Source organism: Equus caballus, chromosome 8, assembly GCF_041296265.1.
Source record: "Equus caballus isolate H_3958 breed thoroughbred chromosome 8, TB-T2T, whole genome shotgun sequence".
NCBI lineage: Eukaryota > Metazoa > Chordata > Mammalia > Perissodactyla > Equidae > Equus > Equus caballus.
Window position 1 is genome coordinate 86,768,121 of NC_091691.1, and position 23,727 is coordinate 86,791,847.

Below are 23,727 nucleotides of genomic sequence, written 5' to 3' on the forward strand. Positions count from 1 at the left end.
GAGCCCCCAGAAGCCATGAAAACCCAAGCATGTTGCAAAAACGTGCTTGGGTTCACTCATTACAAACGAGTTCTTTGGCTTCTCAGAGGAACCACTTGAAGGTCATCTCCACTTAAAATCCTTGGATCAGCAGCTCCTTGTTGCTTCATTATCCAAGTCTACTAAAATTTTTAGAGTAGCTGATGATGAAAATTCCACCCAATTTTTTTTTGCTTCGTGGGGTGGGAGGAAAAAAAACCAACACGTGAGTCTATTTGAAATCATTTTATGAATTTTAATCATAGCAAATGTGTTTTAACAGTAGTCATAAAATCAACATTACCACATATACAAAGGACAAGACGTCAGTTTGGCATACAAAAATACCATATATTAAAATTGGGTTCATTGGAAAAACTCAAGACTTACTAAGACACCATCTACAACAGAGAGCAAGCAAGAATGCTTTTAAGACATTCTGATTTATAAACAGCAGCTTGATATCCTCTTTACAACGTCAATATTTGGCAACATTTGGACAATATTTTCTACACAGCCCAGCAGCTCATTTATCTGTGGGGCTATTTGGCCCTTTAAAAGAAAAGCTCCTAAAATAAATAATCCACATAATTGTAAATGAAACATGTCAAGGACTTGAGTTAACAGCCTCTGAGCAGCATTCATCTAGCCATTTGACTGGAGTATTAGTTATCAAGAGGGCCAGGGAACCCACCAGTGGAGCCGAAAGACTGGCAGGAACCCTGAGCAGCAGCTGCATGGCTTATGTTGGGAGTTTGTAACCACCCCAAGCTGAAACCAGCTTCCTCACCTGCAACAGTCAAGTGAGACAGACAGGAACACGTGGTGGAATAAAAAAATATAATAAATGACAACCACCAGGATAGAAACCAAAATATTCTTGAATAAGTCTTCCCAATGGTATTAACCTATTCAAGTCAGGATACATCCACAGGCACAGACACTGCATTTCACAGTGAAGAGGATGTTATTAGCATTTATCTCTAATGACTCAGCAATGAGCTCTAGAGGCTCTGAAATTGTCTAGTGTGCTAACAACCCAATGGGGCCTCCGTGGATCCTCTCATCAGCTGAGCACATTCCCTATATGTCTTCAACTGAAACATCCTGAATTGAATTTGGTAGCCATGCTGGAATGACAGACTGTGTTTGGCTAAGTTATCCCTAGTTGTTTTGTGTTTCTTTCTTTAGCTGGTTTCTGCCACAACTGACCTTTAGCTCCTATATATTTTGTTTGGAGCTCTAAGTCCATTACGGACTTCCTCTCCCTTTATGCAAGTATTTTCTCACTCTCTGGGTATATCTGCCTCTCTGTTGCTACAGACCCAAGGCCACCTCTCCACCCCTCCCAAACAGGATCTATTTAATAGTTCAGTTGTCTCTCAGCCAGGAAAATCCAACCAGGAATTTCCTGAAGCACAGGGTAAGATACCTGCTACACTCTTCTCCTGCTATTTAAACAGAGATGACATAGATATTAACTGTTCCCCTGAAAGGGGCATTTGCCTCATCCATTTCCTTCTTCTTACAGCCCATGTGCCTTCACCATCATCATATCCAACTGTCTGCTTCTGGATTCTCAAAAAGCAATGTCAAATTAAAAATTGAGCATCCCTTTGGAAAACTCTTGTTAGAATAACCCAATAACTCACACCCCAGGGAGACTACAGAAGACTTTTACATGGGCTACTAGCCCTGCATCCCGTGGTGATGAATTTAAATTAATGTTCTAGAAGAACAGGGACAGCTATACGAGAACACCCCCAGAAAAACAAAGAAAATACATGCTATTGCAGACCTCAAGGGACCCATCAGTACTTTGCCCCAAATATTACTGATTGTCCCTAGAAAGATCATAATATGAATAGTATCAAAAACCTTAGACTAGAACAATAAAGTCCAGCTAACGAGATGAGTGTTTTCAAGCACCACTACATCATAAGTGAGATATACATAGTGGGATACCCCAGGCAGTGAATCCTGAAAAAAAAAAATCATTGGCCCAACTGTGCGAGGAAACTTGTGCAGAAAAATCAGAGCCATATTGCAAGAGTTCAGGAATAATGGTGCTCCACCCATGACCACTTGAGCAGAGCCAAAAAATGCTATTTGAGAGAGAGAGAAATTAAATGCCCCACCTGCTTAATGATCAATGGCTTTCCAATGAAACATACACAGTAGACGCCACCTCTTCATATATTTGAAAAGTTTCAAGAGTTTAGTTATATAGACACTCCCAAAGGTAGTTGGTTTGACGTAATGCATATAGCCAATAGCATTTGTTAAGATATTAACATCTAAATTCAACATTGTATAATCCACAAACTGGAAAACATGACTAACAACATTTTTTACTTGATTTTTTTTAACTCCTATTATAGCTAAATCATGTGTGTGTGTATCTACATATATATATCTATACCTATACAGATATATATCTATATAGATAGGTATAGATATATACCTATATATAGTGAATCAATTGTGTCAGAAAAATCAATGGCTTGAATTTCCACTTATTTTTTAGAAGTATTTCATGTCAAACAAAATTTAGCAACTGATCATCATTGCTTTTGAAATAGATTATTACTTTCAAAAGTTACTGAATTATCTTGACTATCTCTTTCTTCTTTGGAGTCTCTGTTTTGGTAAGGATTACCTTGTGGGTGACATTTTACTGAGAATGATGGAAATGACAAGGAACAGCCTCTCCTTCTAGGTCAAGGATGACAGAGCAACTGACTGACGACACTTCTTATATGGAAACAAAATGCTGACTGGTTGGCAGCATTTTTCTAAGAGAAGCTAGAAATTCAAGCCTTTTGCCTATCACTTCTCTCATAGCAGTAACCTCTGGATCTCTAACTTCCTCTTAAGTTTAAAGAAAAATGACCATTTCAGCAAAAACATTTAAATAATTTTTAAAGACAAGCTAGAAAGAACAGTTATGCCCATTGATGAGTTCTAGAAAAAAAATCAACCTAACTCTGCTAAAGTGAAGCACATGTATTTGGTTTACATTACATTCAGAAACAATAAAAAGCAGACTAACCAATTTTGACACAGTATAGGTTTTCAAATAAAACAACAGGAACTCTTCAAATCAAAATCTAGACTAGAATAAATACTGGGCTATCAAGAGGAGTCTCATCTTTCTATGAAAATACATCTCAAACTGAGTTTTCTGCTTCCTTTCCCTCACTTAGAAAGCAATTTTAGTAACTTTGATAACCCCCAAGTCTGCAAATTCCATGGGCAATGTTTTTTAATGCTAAAAAAAAAAAAAGTGCCTTTGTGCAAGGCTTCAAATCTCCAATTTTTTCAGTGATAACTAAAATAAAAACCCAAACAAGACTAAAACAATGTCAAATCTCACTCTAAAAATAGTACCAATGTTTTAGCCTGGCATCTGAAAAATGATGCCCACATATACCCACACCAAATACAACAAGCTGGCAGACTTCAGGGCAAACCAAAACACTTTCTATGAACACTGCAAAATGTGCTTGCCCTTATATTGCACACCTCACTAATGCAGCAATGACATCTGGGTAAGATGTTGAAAGTGAAGACAGATTTCATTAGGCTTTTTTTTTTTTTTCTGTAACATTTACTTTCGGGCCACAAGACCCTAAACACAATTTCACAGTACAGGTCATGCATAGCTTGCAAGTCAAATGTTTTACAGCTACTGTCAACTACTATTTTTGGACAAGAGATTCACATGCAGCTAATGATCCCAGAAAAGGGGCTTCATAAAGCACTCTTGAAGCTTCACTGATCCTTCCTTGGCCCAAATTATCTAAGTAATAAACTCAAAGGGCAATCAGTGAATTTTTACTGTCATACTTGAGATCATATACTTTTTAAGCCTAGAAAGGAATTTTCTTTTTAGCCAGTTCCATGTTACTAAACCACAAACTGTCTTCTTAGCCTTACTCTGTTACTCCATTAACACTTGGATGCTAGATCCCAATGCACAATCATCCAGAACCACAGTGTTCAATATGATAGCCACTAGCCAGATGTGAGTGACTAAACTTAAATAACTTAAATAAAATACAAAATCCAGTTTCTCAGTCATATTAACCCCACTTCAATTGCCCAATAGCCAATGTGGCTAGCGGCTATTGTATTGGACAGCATAGGTCATAGAACATTTCATCATCAGAGAAGGTTCTGTTGAACAGCACCAATCCAGAAGCACCAATCCCAAGGGCTGCACTAGCACAAGGTTCAACCTCCAGGGGACCTGCTCTTAAGTCATGTGCAAGATTAAACTTAATTATACTCTTAAGGAAAATGCCTTATAGCTTTCTGATCATAAAGTATGACTGGAACTGAGAAGCTATCTGCCTTTCATCACAACTTATGCCCCAGGTCATTATACAAAAATTTTCCAAAGACAATGCTTTTTATAGCATACTTGGCTCTACTTAACATATTAAGCATTCTCTTATGTCCAGATCATTAATAAAGACGAAAATTCATGCTTCTTATAGTTTACTATTTACACAACACTCACTGTCCTTTACATATAAGAGGAGGAGGGGGAAACCAACAGTTTGCAATTTAAAAAATTCAAATCACATGGTTTTCTTTGAATGTCTATGCTCTTCCTTAAATCAACCCTCCTTTCATTTCCCATAGAGGTAGATGCTAACTGAAACGAATACATAAATTTACAACAACAACAAAAAAACTTAAAGCAATAGTTGAGTTAGTAAAGGGTATCACCCACCCTGAAAAGGATCAGAGGCCAACAGAGATGTTGACAGGCCTACGAAGGAGCGAGAGGAGCCTGCAGTGTAAACGTTGCTGTCTCCCTTTGGCTCCAAAATCACTAGCTCCCACACACCTCTGTGGCCCTCAGTGGACTCATCCATAAAATGAAGCCACCAGAGGTTGCTTCCAGCTCTAACTTTCTGTGCTTTCAGTTGTGATTTTTTTTCACGGACGTGCAACTGTGAATTCTGGCTGATTGTGTTACTGGACTTTAGTCACATGGAGTAGAGGAGTTGTTAGTGTCATGGGTAAATGCCAGAAAAGACCAGAGCAAGGGGATGACAAATAACATTAAAACATCATTAAATCTATAAAAATTCTATCTGGCAGGCTGAGACATCACACACATACACACACACACGTGCGTGAATGCACACCCTAACAAGCAAATAGACTAATAACTGCAGGCAGAATCCATTCAAACAATGTTTCTTATGTCAGTAAGATTCACACAAAAAATTCTGACTTGGGTCGTTATTGTTTTTTTAAATTGTAAAGTCAAGAATCTATCAGAGAGATGATTAATTTTGCACTGCTTAATCATGGCTCTAGCATGGGGTTATTCTGAAGTAAAAGTTACATGGGCATTTTTACCCCATGGTTTCCCACTAAAAAATACAGGTGCTGTATCCTCACACACATTAGTGTCTATATGTAACCTACTTAACATGTAGAACTCTATCACACACTACACTACAGAGCCAGTCATTTCATACTGTACATAAATGTATGTAGATATCATCCACAAAACTAATTGGAATGTGGCATGGCTTAAAATTACAAGGGTAAAGTCCATTTGAAATGCAGCATTCTTAATGCAACATTTCTGTGGGGTTTTTTTTCCCCAAGAGGAATAGAAATTAGGTCAGACATGCATTACGGCAGCCTGGAGAGTCTGAGAAATTGACACTAACCCAACAATATATTATGTTACATAATAGAGGATAGTATTCAGCTAATATGATACCTAAATTATTAATACCAAATAAATCCTAGATTATTCGTTGTATAATGCCCAATAGCTTACACAATAAAATGGCATTTTAACCTAATTTCTACTTTGAGCTTTCAAAGACATTTCCTAAAGGTCTTACGACAAATTTGAAAGATCTGAAAAATCTGAGTTCATATTTTTATATCAAATCCTCACACCAAAGAACAGTGTTAGCCTTGGATTCTAGGTATTCTATTGTCATTTTATCTCCCATTTATTCCATCACTTAATGTGCATATTGTGTGCTGCTTGAAGGTAACAGCATATAAGTAAATTAAATTGTCTCAGTGTTACAGGTTATGTCTAGCCTTGCTTTTTGGAAGCGTCAGTGCTCATCTTTCCCTCCCCCTATTTTCAAGGATTCAATGGAACATAAACAGATATATTTATGAGAGGAGTCCTTGTCACATATCGCTTGCTTCACGAACTCCATAAAAGAAATTAGAAGAGAACTGTAAAGCTCACAGCTATCTCAGAATGCACACACATCCCAGCAGAGGAATTTACCATCTGAGACCAGCAGATCTTGCTTCACGAGCATCTATAGACCATTACACATTTAAGGATATCTGAGAATTGATGATGAACTGGTCCACTTAAATTGGGAATGTAACTTGTTAGTTTATCTCACCACTTTTCTCAATAAAAACATATTTTGAAATACAAGAGATTTTCTCACTCATACCAACAAAAGGAAACTGGAATTCTAAACGGTTTAACTTTCATGGAAAAATATCTTTCAAAACATAATCACGGACTGTCTATTAAAATGCCAGTCCAGGTTTGTCATCCATTAACAACACTCAAGGCTATTATAATACCCCAAACCTGGGAGACAAGATAGATTCTTCTGTTAGTCTCTAATTGTGCCTCATAGAATACAGGACTTGAATGCACAGAAGAGGAGCAAGTGTCGGAAGTGACATATATGTGACACCTCACTGGGAGTGTCTTGGTGCCCATGAGGCAGCCACCATTTTGGACCCTGGACTCATTTGCACCCACAAAGTCTTACCCCTGGGATTCTTCTGAAAAGATTCAAAACCTGAGGTAAATCAATTACACACACACACACATATACACACAAATACACAATATTTACATCTAAAATTCTTATTTTGTGAGATGGCTTGAGAAAAATTGGCCTACAGGTTTCCTGTGGGGTTAGGCATTTCTCATTATTACTCAGTTTATTGCTCCCCTGTTGGGCGTTCAGTTTAATAAACACGTAGCAAGCTCTAATTACAAGGGGAAGAAAAATGAAGATACCTGACAAAACACAACACACTGGAAACACTTGTTCAAATATTTTCTTCAAAAAACGACTGCCTGCTTAACTTACTTTAATTTGGGTGCCATTCAAAAAGTATAAAAAGCCTTAGCAACTAAATGAAGACTAGGTTTTGTTTTAAAAAAAGGAAAGAAACCAGCACTGCATGTCACCGCTGAATTTTTACTTGGATTCTCAGGTTTAATTCTACTTGTACACATAGCATCTTTGTTTGAATCTACCACATTTAGAGAAGATCACATTGTATGCACTGGCACAGTTTAACATCTAAGTAGAGTATGTCTATCTTGTAACATGATTTTGAAAAATCATAAATTACAATCCATTTAATAAATGATTATGAGGATGCATGCAATCGTCTTCAAAGCCGTCGCCATCAATACTCAGAGCGATCTGGGTGGCGTCTTGTTGAGACCTCACACTCTGCCCTTCATGTCAGTCTTCGGATAATCAAATGGCAGCCCAGAGGCCAGTGCTCGGCACCAAATGATCAGCATCGCTCCCCATCTTCTCATCATGATCCCATCACCAACATCTGCTCAACCCCTAGTTGGCACCCACAAGAGACTCCCTGCAGCCCTCTTCAGCCACAGGATATCACAGTGAAGCGCTTAGAAATGCAGGACATGTTGTGGAGCACGATGCCGAGAAGGAAGACCAGGACGCAGGCCACCAAGATCACAGTGCACACCCCAGACCAGGTGGAGCTTTTCACCACACCCCGCCTGTCTTGCTCCTCCTCCGCTGCCTCCTGGGGAGCCCCGCCTTGCAGAGGCTGCTGTTCGGCAGGGATGGTCACCACGGTGACAGACTTCTGCTGGCTCCCAGGCAGCAGGCGGCAGCCCATGTCTCCGGGCAACAGCGCTCGCTCCTTGGAGATGGGCAGGGGCAGCATGTAGCACCCATTGCTGGGAAGTTTGATGAAGACTGGGGTGTGCTCGGAGGCATGCGGGATGGCAATGACAGCAAGGACCTCGGGGTCATCGGGGAGCTGCGACACGGAGAAGCCCGGGGGCAGCTTGGTGATGCCCCGGCACCAGGGGCACCTCACATCCTTCTGGCTCGTCCTCATCTGCTGGAGGCACACCGAGCAGCAGGTGTGTTTGCAATCCAGCAACTTGGGCCTTCGCCGGGGGCTGTAATAATTGAAACAGATCTGACATTCCAGCAACGAATCTTGGGAGAGTGTCTCCATTGTGGATGGTGAACAGAAAAGTCAAGGCCAAGGGGAAGGAGATTGTTCTCAGAGTCCTCCACTCCGGCACCTTCCTTCTTCGAGTCTTTCCAAAGCTGTGAGGTGATGGGGGAGCTCAGAAGCATCTAGCACTCTTAGGTGTGTTCATATCTGAAGGAGACAAAAAATGCAAAGTTAGTTATTTCAAACAAGCTGAGATGTCAGCATATCTAATGGATTTATACCACTGCTCAAAAGTCTTGACACTGGGTCAAAAGCATACAATTTCCCTCTCATGAGACTGTAGGATTCCCATAACGTCCAGTGGAAGATGGATGAGTTGTCTCAGATGCCTTGTCACTGTGAATACTTTGCTCCCTTCTAAAGAAACAAATACCTCTGTGGGGGTATACGATGCCCCCACACTTCACAAACACAGAGTCTGTCGTTTCTGTTTTGTACATTTCAGTGGACCCTGGATTGTTCTTTCAAATACCCTGGAGAAAGTCTCTTGCTTCCAAAAAGTTTGTAGCATTTCCTAAAAGTAAATTTCTTTCCTTGCATCCTCTGACCTTCTTTTCCTGACTCTACTGACCCTCCTATAAGCATTCATTGCCAGATGTGGGCAACTTCACAAATCCAGGTACTTCCTGTCACTAGCTTGCCCACTTTCAATAGGTTAGAACTATTCCTCTCTCACAGGTAATTAAAAGGATGCCACCAAAGAAGCACAGGCAGACATCTATTATCTCTTCCACCAAATCAATTGAACCAAGGTAATTCTTGTCAATTGGTTTTAAAAGAGACAAAAATAAAACAACAAAAAAGACCAAAACAACAACAAAACCAGCAGCTACAATAAACCTTCAGGCAGTTGGGGTTACCAAGGCACACAGGACCACTAGGATTTCAGATCACCAGGATTTCTCAGTCAATTCTTTCAATTTCATTACTATTTAGGTTGCACCAAGTAACACAACTACAAGCGAATACTATTAATTCACTTATCATAATCAAGTATTATATAAAAAAGGTTGACAGAGAGGACTCGCAGGCAGCCCTCACCCTAAGAAGAAAAAGAGTTACCCTTCTGGTATGGACAGGAGGCAGAGTAACTTAGTCCTTCTTCAACTTCACTGGGGTTTGAGGCCCCGTTCCCCCACCGAGTGCTCCAGCAGTGTTTCAGTGAAAGCTGCCCATCCCCGTTTCCTATTGAAAGCATCCAAATTATGTCTCTGGATGGAGCCAGGATGACTCTGGAAAGAACTATTCAACCACTATCGCAGAAATAATTGCTAGTCCTAGAAACCCACCTACACCCAGAGGCAGGAGCTAATAACACAGAAAAGCTTCTTGACACTTTTCTTAAAAAATTAACCTTCTTTGTCTTTCTAACTTCCTTCGTGAAATTAAGTCACCCCTTTGTGTACCCCTCCCCAGTGAGACACAATTCGTTAAAATCAAAATTGAGAATGCAGAAAAAGTTAAGTTTAAAGTCAAAAATAATCACTGATAAAAATTAACAGTGATGATCAAAATAGCAATATATTTCAAAATATTTTAGCTGCAGTAAGAGCACCTAAATTGAATTACTGAAAGTAAAATATAGTAATAAAGCATTCAGAAAGCTCACATCATAATCAACTACTTATCTATCCACTAATTCAAGAAATATTTACTGGATAATTGAAGTTTGCTAAGAGTAGAACTTAAATGTTCTCACCAAAAAGATAAACCCACACATCTCTGGTCAGCTAATTTTCAACAAGGGAACCAAGCACCTACAATGGAGACAGGAAATTCTCTTCAATAAACGGTGTTGGGAAAACTGGGTAGCCACATGCAAAAGAATGAAAGTAGACCATTATCTTACACCATACACAAAACATAACTCAAAAGGGATTAGACTTGAATGGAAGACCTGGAACCATTAAACTTCTAGAAGAAAACACAGGCAGTACACTCTTCAACATCAGTCTTAACTGCATATTTTTATACATGGGGCAAGATGGGGCAAGGGAAACAACAGAAAAAAATAAACAAATGGGACTATATCAAACTAAAAAGCTTCTACACAGCAAAGGAAACCATCAACAAAATGAAAGGACAACCTAACAATTGGGAGAAGACATTTACTAACCATATATCAGATAAGGGGTTAATATCCAAAATATACAAAGAACTCAAACACCTCAACAACAAAAAAACCAACAGCCCAATTAAAAATGGGCAAAAGATGTGAACAGATATTTCTCCAAAGAAGATATACAAATGGGCAACAGGCACATGAAAGGATGTTCAACGTCATTAACGATCAGAGAAATGCAAATCAAAATTACAATGAGATATCATCTTACTCCCATCAGAATGGCTATAACTAACAAGACAGGAAACAATCAATATTGGAGAATATGTGGAGAGAAGGGAACCCTCATATACTGCTGATGGGAGTGCAAACTGGTGCAGCCACTATGGAAAACAGTATGGAGATTCCTTGAAAAATTAAGAATAGATCTACTGTATGATCCAGCTATTCCTCTGCTGGGCATTTATCCAAAGAACATGAAATCACAAATGCCTAAAGATACATGCACCCCTGCATTCATCATAGCATTATTCACAATAGCCAAGACTTAGAAGCATCCTAGGTACCCATCAAGGGACGAATGGATAAAGAAGATGTGGTATATACACATAATGGAATACTACTCAGCCATAAGAAACGATGACATCTGGCCATTTGTGACAACATGGATGGACTTTGAGGGTATTATGCTAAGTGAAATAAGTGAGAGGAAGAAAGTCAAATACCACATGATCTCACTCATAAGTAGAAGATAAAAACAAAAAGCAAACACATAGAAACAGAGATTGGATTGGTGGTTACCAGAGGGGAAGGTGGAGGGAGGAGGGGGAGAGGGGTGATTAGGCTCATGTGTGTGGTGATGGATGGTAATTAGTCTTTGGGTGGTGATCATGTTATAATCTACACAGAAATCAAAATATATAATGATGTAAACCTTAAATTTATATAATGTTATAAACCAATGTTACTGCAATAAAAAATAAATTTAAAAAATATGTGAGGTGATAGACATGTTAATTAACTCAGCGGAGGGAAGACTTTCACAAGATGTATGTCAGATCACCACGATGTACATTTTAAATATCTTACAATTTTATTTGTCAATTATACCTCAATAAAGCTGAAAAAAAAAATACAGAAATACCTATTGAGTATCTATCACGCATAAAGCACAATGCTAGCTACTGTAGGATATAAAGATGAATCAGATCCAAATCCTACTCTTAAGCAATTTAAAGTTAGGTAAGAATGAACAAATGGATATATTTTCTCTTCAATTTGCTTATTCATTCAAATTCTCATTGAATATCTACCACATTACAATTGAATCACATTAAATATCTACCACGTGTCAAGCATTATGGTATTTATTTTTGTCCCTTGCAACTAAGACCTTGTCACTGCCCATAAGAAACTCTGAGCCCAGAAGTTCTCAAACAGTTATGCACGTAAACAGTTGTAATGTAAATACAAAGTGATACACGCCATACAGGAGCTGGAGGAGTCAGGGATGGCTCAGCGAAAAATCTGGGTTATAGAGAGGATTTAGACATGTAAAATCCGGGGACAGGTTATTTTCAGGTTCAGAAATCAGCATGAGCAAAGGAAAGGAGGTGAGCAATCACAGAATGATTTCTATACTCTGGCTGTGACACACTGGGTAGAAAGTTTTTTCTAATACAAGAGTAACTTACAGATGCCGTCTCTAAGAGTTTTATAGATTTAGCTCTTACGTTTAGGTTTTTGCTACAGAAGACTTTTAAAGAAACAGAATTCTCACAAAACCTGCAAGCACCCTCCCACAGGCCCAGCCAGGGAGAGCAGGTCCCATAGGAAGGGGAGAGATGAGCATAGCCAGGCACAGGCCACAGGCCACAGACCACAGACCGTGGACAGCCTCAAGAGCCAGGCCAAAGATGTGGGACTTTCTAGTGGGCAATGGGAAAACACCAGAAAGGTTAAGACTATGAGAATGATTCATCAGGCAGCCATATTCAGGATAGACTGGAAAGACCTGCTGGGAAGCTATTATAATATTAGACGAGATAATGAGTAGCTGAGGAAAATAGTGGCAATTACGATGGAGAGATGAAAACTGCTGAGAGGCCTTACAGAAGTCGAGTGGGATCTGGCAGTGTATTACAATGAGGTTGTAAGCGGGGTGAAGTCTTGAGAGAAGGGTGGTATCATTAAGAGAAACAGGGATGGCGAAGAGAAAGACAGAGAGTTCCATTTTGGCCATATTCCATTTGAGGTGCAGGAAGATGGAAAAAATAAGTTATTCAGGAAGATATTAAAGAGCCAAAAAGAAGCTGAAAATGTGGAGCTGATATTGCAGCAAAAAGTAAGGACTGGCCCTAAGAGATCCAGGTGGCATCCACAGAGAAGAGATACCAGCCAGATAAAACAGAACAGAGAGGTCAAAAGGAAGAGGGCCAGAAGTAGGGGAAACCCATCAATGTCTCCCAGCACATTTCCCAGGCAAAAGAGTTCCAAGCAGCATAAGGTTATGGGGAGCGAACATTAAGAAAAGACTGGGGGCCAGCCCCATAGCCAAGTGGTTAGAGTTCTGCATGCTCTGCTTCAGCAGTTGGGGTGTGCGGATTCGGATCCCAGGTGTGGACCTACTGCACTCATCAGCCATGTTGTGGAGGTATCCCACATAAAAAAATTGGAGGAGGGTTGGCACAGACGTTAGCTCAGGGTGAATCTACCTCATCAAAAAAAAGAATAAAAAAGAAAAAGACAAGACTTGGGGTTCAGTGACCAGGAGGTCACTAGCATTTTTGATAGTGGTCTCAGCAAAGTATCAGGGTTATGATGGAGACTGGAGGGGGCTAGTATGTGAATATTAGATTCCCCTGTGAGGTAGTGTGAAGTGAAGGGGTAGGATGGTGGCTTGGAGAGAGAAGAATCAAGGAATGCTTTTTTTTATTTTCAGAAGAGACATTTGAGCACAGAGGGGCAGAGGAGGCAAGTTAGGGCGCTCAAAGCCAGATGGTCTGGTCCAATACAGTGACCCCCAGGCACAGGTGTAAGTGGAAGGTAGTATGTGGAGCTTAGAAAGGGGGAAATGTGTGGACCACTGCAGTGGAGAATGTGGAATGGATCCAGAAATCCCCAATGTATTAGCAACTAGGGTAGAATTCTTCTACTTTTATACCCAAGGTACTGAATTTATTTTTTCTTAAAAAAACAAAAACAAAAACAAAACACAGGGTTTGCTGGTGAATCTTGGCAAATGCACTTTCCTAGCCTTACTGTTAAAGGCCACTGACAGAGATTAGCCCATAAGGTTATAAATTACAGGGAGATGTGAAGGGGGCGATTAGCCCATAAGGTTACAAATTACAGGGAGATGTGAAGGGGGTGGGGGGATAGATCACTTTGAACAACGGTGGCAGAAACAACAAAATTGTGGAGGGGGTATAAAGAAAGCACAGATTCTTGTAATATTATGAATTTGGAGAGGACAACCAACTTCACTGTAAATGGAGTCAGGAACAAAAAATGTTTCATGACCATCAATTTATTTCTTAACCTTCTTTCCATATAAAGATATGGGAAGCAGCTTAGCAGGGTGGGAAGAATAGGGGCTTTGGCCTCAAAGAATCTTGGGTCAAATCCTTGTACTATCACTGTGATACTGGCACGTGTCATTTAACTTCTCAGGAGCCTACTGCCTCACCTGCCAGGCAGGGATGAAGGAATTGTGGCTGAAGGTCAAGTGAGTTCAGAGTTCAGGGCTTCAGGACAGCTCTGGAGCGAAGGGCTTGGCTCTAGCTCTCTCCTCCCTCCCAGCTCTCCCTTCAGCGCTGTGTGTGATCTGCCCAGAGGCACTTCCTGGCTCTCAAAGAACTGCCATTTTGAACAGCTTGGAAGGAGAGATGCAAGTGTTCTCCTTGGCTCTGCCCCAAGACCTGCCACACCACCATTTTTCAACAAAACCAACATGCAATTTTATTCATGAATTTATGTTCCAAGTAATGTTCACTTAATTGCTGTTGAGCTCCCTTAAAATTAGATTATACTACTCAATTTCCAACTCTATCCGAGTCAGCTCTAGGCCTGACAACACAGGCTGAACACAAAAGCAGAATGGGAAAACACTTCCTATTTTCCGTGCTCAGCCACTCAAGCCATTTTTTTTTAAAGATTTTATTTTTTTTCCTTTTTCTTCCCAAAGCCCCCCAGTACATAGTTGTATATTCTTCGTTGTGGGTCCTTCTAGTTGTGACATGTGGGACGCTGCCTCAGCGTGGTTTGATGAGCAGTGCCATGTCCGCGCCCAGGATTTGAACCAACGAAACACTGGGCTGCCTGCAGCGGAGCGCGCGAACTTAACCACTTGGCCACGGGGCCAGCCCGCCACTCAAGCCATTTTGACAGTAGCCTCTCTGATTTATACACTGATTTGTTCTATATTAAGCCAGCCTGTACCGCATTCCAGTTTATTTTCTGGAGCATAATTAGTAATGATGATGATTAGTTAGGTAAAGAGAAGGAAATTTATGAGGGTATGGACCGAAGCTAATGATGAATCATTCTTTCTCCCTTTCATCATAAACTCAAAAGATGTGAGTCAACTACCAAGAAAAGGAATGGAAACAAGGTCCACACAGGCTAGAAGAGAAACTTAGAGTTTCCAGTCAAATGCGTTATATGCAAGCACACACTGGCAATTGCTTTAGGAACTTGTGTTTGGCAAGATGTAATGCTCAAATAAAATACTCTTTAAATTTAAAAGGAAAGAACGCTTTGGTAGAATGCATCAGAACAAGTATAGACAATCATGCATCGCTTAACAATGGGGACTCGTTAGGGGATTTTGTCATTGTGCAAACATCATAGAGTGTACTTATACAAACCTGGATGGTATAGCCTACTACACACCTAGGCTACATGGTACTAATCTTCTGGGACCACTGTCGTATATGCAGTCCATTGTTGACTGAAACATCGTTATGTGGCACATGACTACACTGAAATATATTGGAACAATTTTTAAATGTCACTACAATTTATTTTGAAAGAACTAAGGTAAAGATCAAAAAACAGACTGCAAAAAGAGGAAAAGCAGCTAAGGGAGGGCATTCTCAAAATAATTATGGCTCACGAGATAGAACTTTTTTTCTAATACATCTTCATAAAATGGCACTTAGTTTCATAAATAATATCAATTGTACAAACACACACGTGAAAGGCCTTGAGTAACCGCTGAACTTGATACCAATGCACACCTTGGTTTTAAATACTTTAAAAAGTGGATTGAGACTTGTGTAGATGGAGGGAGGCGTGATTTGGGGAGGAAATGCCAAAAAACCAAAGGGGTATATCTGTTTCTGTTGTCGTTGGGGCACAGTGGATTTTGGCACTTTACAACACCGATATATTTTCACAAAATAAAATTTCTTCTTTTTCTTAGCCTATATAATTTTAAGCACCTTTATAAAAGGTGTGGTGGTGATAAAATGCTCCCAGGAATTTAGTGGGTAATAAAATAGCTAAGGTCTCCAACACTGGATCTTCATAGTCCCAGTTGCTTTTAGAAGTCCAGGCATATGAGGCTACAAAGGCTGACGAAATAAATAATCCAGATAATTTTACTCTCCTTATACTCCTCATACGTTCCGATTTAGGTTTGTGACAGTGGCATTAATTACGAAGCCTCTCCCCCAGAACTGTGGCATGAACTGATATTGATTACATCTGGCTGACCTTGAATTGTTCTATTTGATGGTCTACATAAGGACCTTAAATTCAATGGTTGTGTTGAGAAAAATCTCAAAGGCAGACATTAAACTAGACACTACTTCTTTTCTTATTCCATTGAAATTGCTTGTCTGTCTGATGCAGGCCATTTACTCAATTCTTCAAGAAAATGTAAATATTTGAAACGAGATTAAACAAAATAATTACTATTCCATTTAATTTGGCATTTCAGCTAGCAAGACCACTCTGTTTTATTAGATCTTAGCAACACTCTGATTAGTGGCAAGAATGGGAACGGCCTGGTGGTGACAGATGTCACTGACTTTTGTTCTTCTGGTAGCAGAGAGCAATCTTTTCAGGACACAAATGCCTAATACATGTAGAGTCCAATTGGTGTACCTATTGTCTTTGTTTTAAGGTAGAAGGCAGTGGATTCCAGGACTCTGACAAATCTCAAAGGAGAATTCCATTGGTCCAAGCTCTAACATTTGCACTGTTTCCTCCTGTGAGCATCCTGGTTTACCCTATTTGATGATACAAAGAATCCAGAAAGTGAGAAGTGCCACTTAAAAGTCTTGGATGATCAAGGGGGATGGGGCAGGGGGTGGTGACAGTGCTGGAGGCAGACAGGCCTTGGTAGCAGAGGCAAGCAGGGCAGGACAGAGAGTTCAGTGGTTGAACAGGCAGGGAGCAGCAGATTGGCCAGAATGCCAAGGTCAGCCCAGGGACTTGCCAGCCAACCAAAGGGCTGGCCCTACCAGCACTGCTCACTGAGACAACCATGGGCCCGACCGACCTGGCCACAGCGTACGTGCCATCTCTGTTCACACACATCAATTTGTGAAAACACAACTAACCAAACAGCTAACACCGAACCACAGTCTCCAGTGATGTGTTTACTCAGGAGCATTTCATTTAAGTCAAGTAAGGGAAAAGATGAACAAATTTGACCCATTCACAGTCTGGCAATGCATATTTAAAATAAAAGTATACTGGAATCAAGACATTTTTAGGAGTTAAAGCCAAATTTCAGTATTGCCGTGAGTGACGATAACCACCGGTTTTTGTTGGTTTGTTTCAACATCTATCAGACAATCATTACTATTAGGGATCAGGAGAGGAGGATTTAGCTCTAATTCTGCCCATAAGTAGAGGGGTCACTTTAAGCAAATGACCTCTCTATGACCCGTGGTGTCCTCACCTGCAAAGACACTGGACTACATGATCCCCTAGAGTGCCTTCTAGAAAAATAATTCTATGATCTAAGTAATTGCTAGACACACTCCTGGGTTTCTGACAGCATGACAGAGCTGTCAGGATGTTTGTTCTATGCTTATTATACCTGACAGATAATTTATAAACATTATCTGTTAGTGATCTCATAAGAATGCACATTTATGTGAGACAGCAGGCATCTAAAATAAATGGGATGCAATTTATATTAAAAATTTCTTCCTTGGGGCCAGCCCAGTGGTATAGTGGTTAAGTCTGCATGCTCTGCTTCGGGGACCTGGGGTTCACAGATTTGGATGCTGGGCACAGACCTATACACTGCTCATCAAGCCATGCTGTGGTGGCGTCCCACATACAAAATAGAGGAAGATTGGTACAGATGTTAGCTCAACAACAATCTTCCTCAAGCAAAAAGAGGAAGATTGGCAATGGATGTTAGCACAGGGCCAATCTTCCTCAACAAAAACAACAACAAAAATTTCTTCCTTGACACCTTTAGTTTAATGAATGAGTCTAACTAGAGTTCACACCCTACAGAAACAGCCACAACCTCAATTTTTAGCAAGAAAAGGGTAACTATTCTATGTCGAATCAATAACCTTAGATCAAGTAAGATATCCTTATTACCCAAACTTGCTACTAGGTAAAGGTGGTCCCAACTTTCCCTTGAAAATAAGCCTGCATGGCTGTCCAGTTCATACCAAGGTTATGAGGCCAAGAGGCCAAGATTAACACTGACATTAATTAGACACACTGCTTCACCGTCACTTGCTCTGATCACCCAGTGACAGCAAATAAAAAGTGGCGGACAGTCATAAAAGCAGGGGAGAGCTATAAAAGACTGTCAGGGGACCACCAGGCTCCCTGGAGAGAGGGGATGATAAAAGATGCCATCAGACAGACAGGCAGAGCAAAGGCGAAATGATGAATTACCCCAACTCCTAGAATTCTGAGTAGAGCTGAAGGAACTGACAAGTCAGGCACACAAGTAAAGCCAAAGAGACGGAAAACAAACAAAAATCCTAAGTCTTCCCAACAGCTGGCCATCTACTAGGGCAAAATATGTTTTGGGAGGTAAATAAATATTTACTGGGAACCCACTAAGGATTGAAAGCACTGGGGATACCATGGCAGAGAAGAGTCTCTGTCCTCAAGGAGCCTGGATGAGCAACCTGAACCGTGGATAGAGAACCACAGGAGAGAGGGAAGGCAGACACAGCTCCGAAAGGAGACTCTTCTTCAAGTGAGCACACGTATTCAAGTGATCACACATAGGGCTTAGAACCACTAAGCAAAGAACCATCATTCCCTGGTAGAGCAGGAGAAGATACTGGAACCCAGGGAGCCCACCAGCTGGTCCACTGTTCTTTCCACTGCAGGGACATTGGAAATCAAGAGAGTCAGGGGGAAGGACACCAAAATTTCCTTTATTTGATTAAATGTCACATCTGATCCATGTCAGCATTGTCCCAGACAGCAAGGCGGCCTCTGAGCCCAGGAGCCTCAAGAGATGCAGGAGATCAAGTTGGTATCTCAAGGCGGAGTCTAAAGACAGCCCAATGCCAGGGAAGGACATTAAGTCATTGCTGCAGGGAAGGGTTTGGGGGCTAGGGGTTGTGCGTTTAGGACTGCAAGGATGTCCCAGGAGGCAAGCTCCCTGGAGAGCAAAGGCCTCTCTGCTGCGGGCCTCCGTTGGTCTGCTCTTACGTGCAGGGAACAGAGGACCTGCTCCAAAGAGACTTCCTGTGTATATACCTGCATTTCATCACATGAACACACATGTGCATTCCTCACTCCTATTTTCTTACCCAACCACAAATTCCAGCACAAACTGAACCCTCAAGGAAATTTACTTATTTATTTTTTTGGTAAGAAAGATTGTTGCTGAGCTAACATCTCTGCCAATCTTCCTCTATTTTGTATGTGGGATGCCGCCACAGCATGGCTTGATGAGCGGTGTGTAGGTCCACACCCAGGGTTCCAAACCCACGAACCCCAGGCCACCGAAGTAGAACATGCGAACTTAACCACTACACCCTTGGGCCAGCCCCAAGGCAATTTATGTTTTAATGTTTTCCCAATATATTTTATCTACATCAGGCCCCTACAACCATCTGTGAAGGGGCAGGTAGTAAGTATTTTAGGCTTTTCGGGTCATACAGGCTCTTTTGCAAATACTCAACTCTGCCATTAAAGCGTGAGAGCAGTCACAGACAGTATGTCAAGGATCAGGCCAGGCTATGTCCCAAATAAACTGCCTTTACAGAGACTGCAGCTGGATTCGGCCAGCAGGCCATCATTTGCTGACCCCAGAGCTACATCATTTCTGATCAGCCCTGTCTTAAACCCCCTAAATTCAGTACACCTTCTGGAGACGCCTCTCCTCAAACCGGCTTGTTGCTCTAACATGAATTATCTCACCTGAGTTTTTCTGTCAAGCTAAAGAATGCAAAATACTTCCATAATTATTTACGGGAGACAATAAAGGGCTATTAACTCTACAGATGCAACATCTTTTTAAATGACTATTTCCAGGCAACAGAAGGAAAGAGAGTTGAGCAAAGAACACTGACAAGGACCATGACTTGCCTGTCCCACCAGGAGCGAGTCCTAAAACCATTAGTGAGAACGTACAGGGAGGAGTCCAAACTTTCTTCACACTTAGAAATTGGGATCTACGACTTCAACCAATGAGCGATGATTCTAGCATTCATCACGACAGCTCCAGATTAAAGGTAACCCCTCGTTTGATGGAACTTCACAGAAACACGATGGTAATACCTCCTGACAGTCTGAACACGAGGGTTCATTTGCATAGTCACAGCAGGCCACAAAGGAGCTGAACCAATTTAGATTGGTTCAGGTTAATCTCAGCTCCGTGCAGCAGCATCTTCTGGTGGTTGACCTTTACCAAGACGGGACATTGGATAAATTCCCCAAACACAGAGCATTCCTTCAAAGTCCCGCAGAACACATATGATTTATGACAAGAGCACCCTAAGGCTGCAAAGAGATGCAGGACAGGAAAGTCTTGGCTCAATGAAAAAAAAACACCTAATTGTTAAGATTCATCTGCTTTCACACATTAAAAAATACATATACATATTTCTTAAGATTTCTTCAAAGTACCCAGAGAACATTCTACATTAAACATTTGAAAAGAATGACACATAAAAAGCCTGGTGAGTTTCACAGATCTCTCTTTAAATAAGTCTATTCAAACACCATTCATAAGATTATTTTCTTTGAGCAGAGACTATTTATGGCTGCAATCTCCCTACATACCCTCAATATGGATGATTCATCACACGAGTTAAGTAAGCCTCAAACTAAAGTTGCAAAGAATTCCTAAAGGCACCGGTCCTCAAATTAAGCGCCCTGGGGAGTCAGGTGTCAGTCTGGTCATCACTTCTGCTTTTTCTTACTTCTAGCTGCAGGAACTCAATGGAAAGTTGATTTTCCATTTAGGCAAGGTAAGAAGAAAAAAAACCCCACTAGATACTGAACAGTGGTGCGACCAAACGCCATCAATCATTAATCCATCTTTCCTAACCTAACGATAAATCCAGAAGGTTTCTCCTCTTGCTTCCTTATATTTATGTTGAAGTCAACTTCGAGCTAAAATTTATCAATATTAAAATGCATATATTTTAAGCATGCAATTCAATAAGTTTTGACAAATATAGGCAGCTGTGTAACCACTACACCCACCAGGCTATTTCTATCATCTCAAAAGGCCCCTTTGTACCTCATCCAGTCCATCCTTCCTACCCCCAGCCCTGACCGCCGGCAGCCACTGCTCTGCTTTCTATCTTTGAATTTGTGTATTTAAAACTCTATCTGTAGGTACTGGTTTAGGGGAAAGTGGCAATATTTTGAGTGTACTTTCAGGTGACCTTGGAAATAAGATGTTCAACTTCACATTCACCTTTCTCAGAGAAAACCCTAGAGTAACAAATACTACCCCGAATGCATTCACTCAAGTATATATTGAGCATGAGGAACTATTCCAGGTTTGGGGGATCTAAAAAGATGGGGCCCTCCCCTGCAAAGACAGCCATAATAATAACTGCAGCACAATGTGATCTGGGCTTAATGGGTGGGTGGGTATCAAGGAGAATCAGAAGGAACACCTGTTTGTCTGGGGAAGTCAGGAAAGATTTTTCAGGAAAAGGTGGCATTTTAACTTCAAGGATGATGATGCAGCATGTGCAAAGGCACAGAGCCCTAGATGAGGCAGAACGAGTGGCACCAGTTGGCTCTTCCTGGTACTAATCTCTGTTCCATGAGGCAGGAAAGAGAAGGTTAGCACAGCCTGAAGGACCAGGTCTGCCAGGAGGGCAATGGGGTTTGAGCAGCATTAACTAATCGACTAATTAAGCACAGTCCTTCCCTCCATGTTCTGAGCCCAGTGGAGAAGCAGACAAAGAAAGTGGTGGGGGTTAAAACCTGACCTGGGCTACACCGTTCTAAAGCGAGACTGGAGGGAACAGCTGGGCCCAAAGCCAAAATGGTACTTCCTCCTTCTTCATGTTCTGGTCCCAGTGAGCAGGGGAGCTGTCCCGGCAGGCTGGGAAAGGCCAGGTCACTAGGTGGCAGCAGGAGCAGAGAACAAAACATGCCCCCAAGAAGGGCAAACAGGTCTGGGAAAGAGGAGAGGGGAGGCGAGGGGAGAGGAGAGGGGAGGCGAGGGGAGAGGAGAAGGGAGGCGGGGATCAAGCCAAAGCAGGGCCCTTTCCCTCCTCCTTCCAATCCTCAGAGAGGGTACTGAGGAAGGCCGAGGCCCCAGAGGGCAGAAGCAGTGGTTGTTATTTTGTGGGAAGAGGTGGTCATCCAATGAATGGAAGAGCCGCCCCTCCCCTTCCTATTCCACACAGTTTGGGTTTTCTCCTGTAAGCGATAGGGGCTGTGAGGACCTCAGAGGGGAGGAGTATCACCATCATAACTGCAGTATCATTATTATTACCTTTTTTACCAACTTAACCATTTTAAAGTGTACAATTCAGTGGCATTAAGTACATTCATAATGTGGTGTAACCATCACCACTATTTCCAGGACTTTTCCATCATCCCAAACAGAAACTCTGTACCCATTAAATAGTAACACCCCACATTCCCTGCCCCCTAGCCCCTGGTAACCCCTATTCTGCTTCCCATCTCTCTGAATTTGCCTAGTCTAGGTATGTCATATAAGTGGAATCACACAACACCAGTTCTTTTGTGTCTGTCCTATCTCACTAAGCATGTTTTCAAAGTCCATCTGTGTTGAAGCATGTAATCAGAACTTCATCTCTTTTTCATGGCTGAGTAATATTCCATTGTGCATTATTTTTTAAAGCTCCTCTGGCAGCAGATCAAGGAACGAATTAGCAGAGTTCAATGGAAGGTGGGGGGCCAGGCTGGAATGAAAGCAGTGGGGGCGGAGGGGCAGGAAAAGAGCAAATGAAGAGGACATGGAGCTGGTCTGGAAGTTGAAAAAGAGGGGAGAGCAAAGGAGGAATGAGGAAGATCCCCAGGTTTCTGGCTCAGGCACTGGATGGAGGTAGCATTTGTAAGAAGCGCTGCTCTGAGGAAATGCAGTGAGGGGTCTGAAGGTTACAGAGAAGGCCAACACACTCTGAATCTTGAAATTTTCTAACTACTGAAGTCCTGACTTCTATGTGAAATTTAGATAACTATTGGGCAACTAGCTTTACCATATAATTTTACTTATATGAAGTTATCTTTCCCCAAGTCAATTATTAGACCATAAAGAAATAGGTGTTTTCATTAATAGGCCCTCTAGAAAAAGCAGGGGAGGAGAAGAGACTATGACTCATCAATGTTCAAGTTTATACAGATTAAACAGTGTACAAATTCGCATCTTTAAAAAGCTACAGTAAAATACGTGTGAGACAGTCTGTGGGGCCAGGCTAGAACTGCTTATTAGGTCATTACATTGTCAAATAACAATGGTCTCTGGGCCCACAGCCATTTCTTGCCTTGTAAACTCCTTCCTCTCCGAACACCGCGCTGTGAATCAGTGTCGGGCAATGTGAGATTCACCGTCTCTCCCTTTGTTCCTTATTCATTTTGAGCCCCTTCCTCCTCTTGAAACAGACACATCTTTACAGATTAATGAAACTTGCTGAGCACGAAAGATGGTACATAGTGGGAATTCATTTACTAAATAACACTCAGATACAACTACCTGGCTGACTCTCACTCTCTTATAGTCTCGATAAACAAGAGTAGTCAACTTTCCAAGAAGCCCAAAACTGAAAGGTGAGGCTATGGATTATTCAAATTTTTACATCTAAAACCATGCACAAAGTATTTAAGCTGCAAGAAAAAAAATTAAGCAATTTAGGACATAATGCTTACCTCCTACTCTCACCAAGCACCCTCAAGGCAAAAAAGACTGAGAAGATACAATTTCTAGGTCAGATAGAAAG

General features: G+C 41.3%; 1 protein-coding gene across 4 annotated transcripts in view; it reads right to left on the reverse strand.

Annotated features, from left to right (window-relative positions):
* Nucleotides 1-253: 253 nt before the first annotated feature.
* Nucleotides 254-23,727, reverse strand: part of RNF152 (ring finger protein 152) — a 77,551-nt gene continuing 54,077 nt past the window's right edge. For all 4 annotated transcript variants that reach the window (XM_005612965.4, XM_023647916.2, XM_023647919.2 and 1 more), the window contains one exon: nt 254-8,433. In XM_005612965.4, coding sequence (XP_005613022.1) covers nt 7,672-8,283 — 612 coding nt within the window. In that variant the 5' untranslated portion in view covers nt 8,284-8,433 and the 3' untranslated portion in view covers nt 254-7,671. The remainder of the gene's footprint in view (nt 8,434-23,727) is intronic.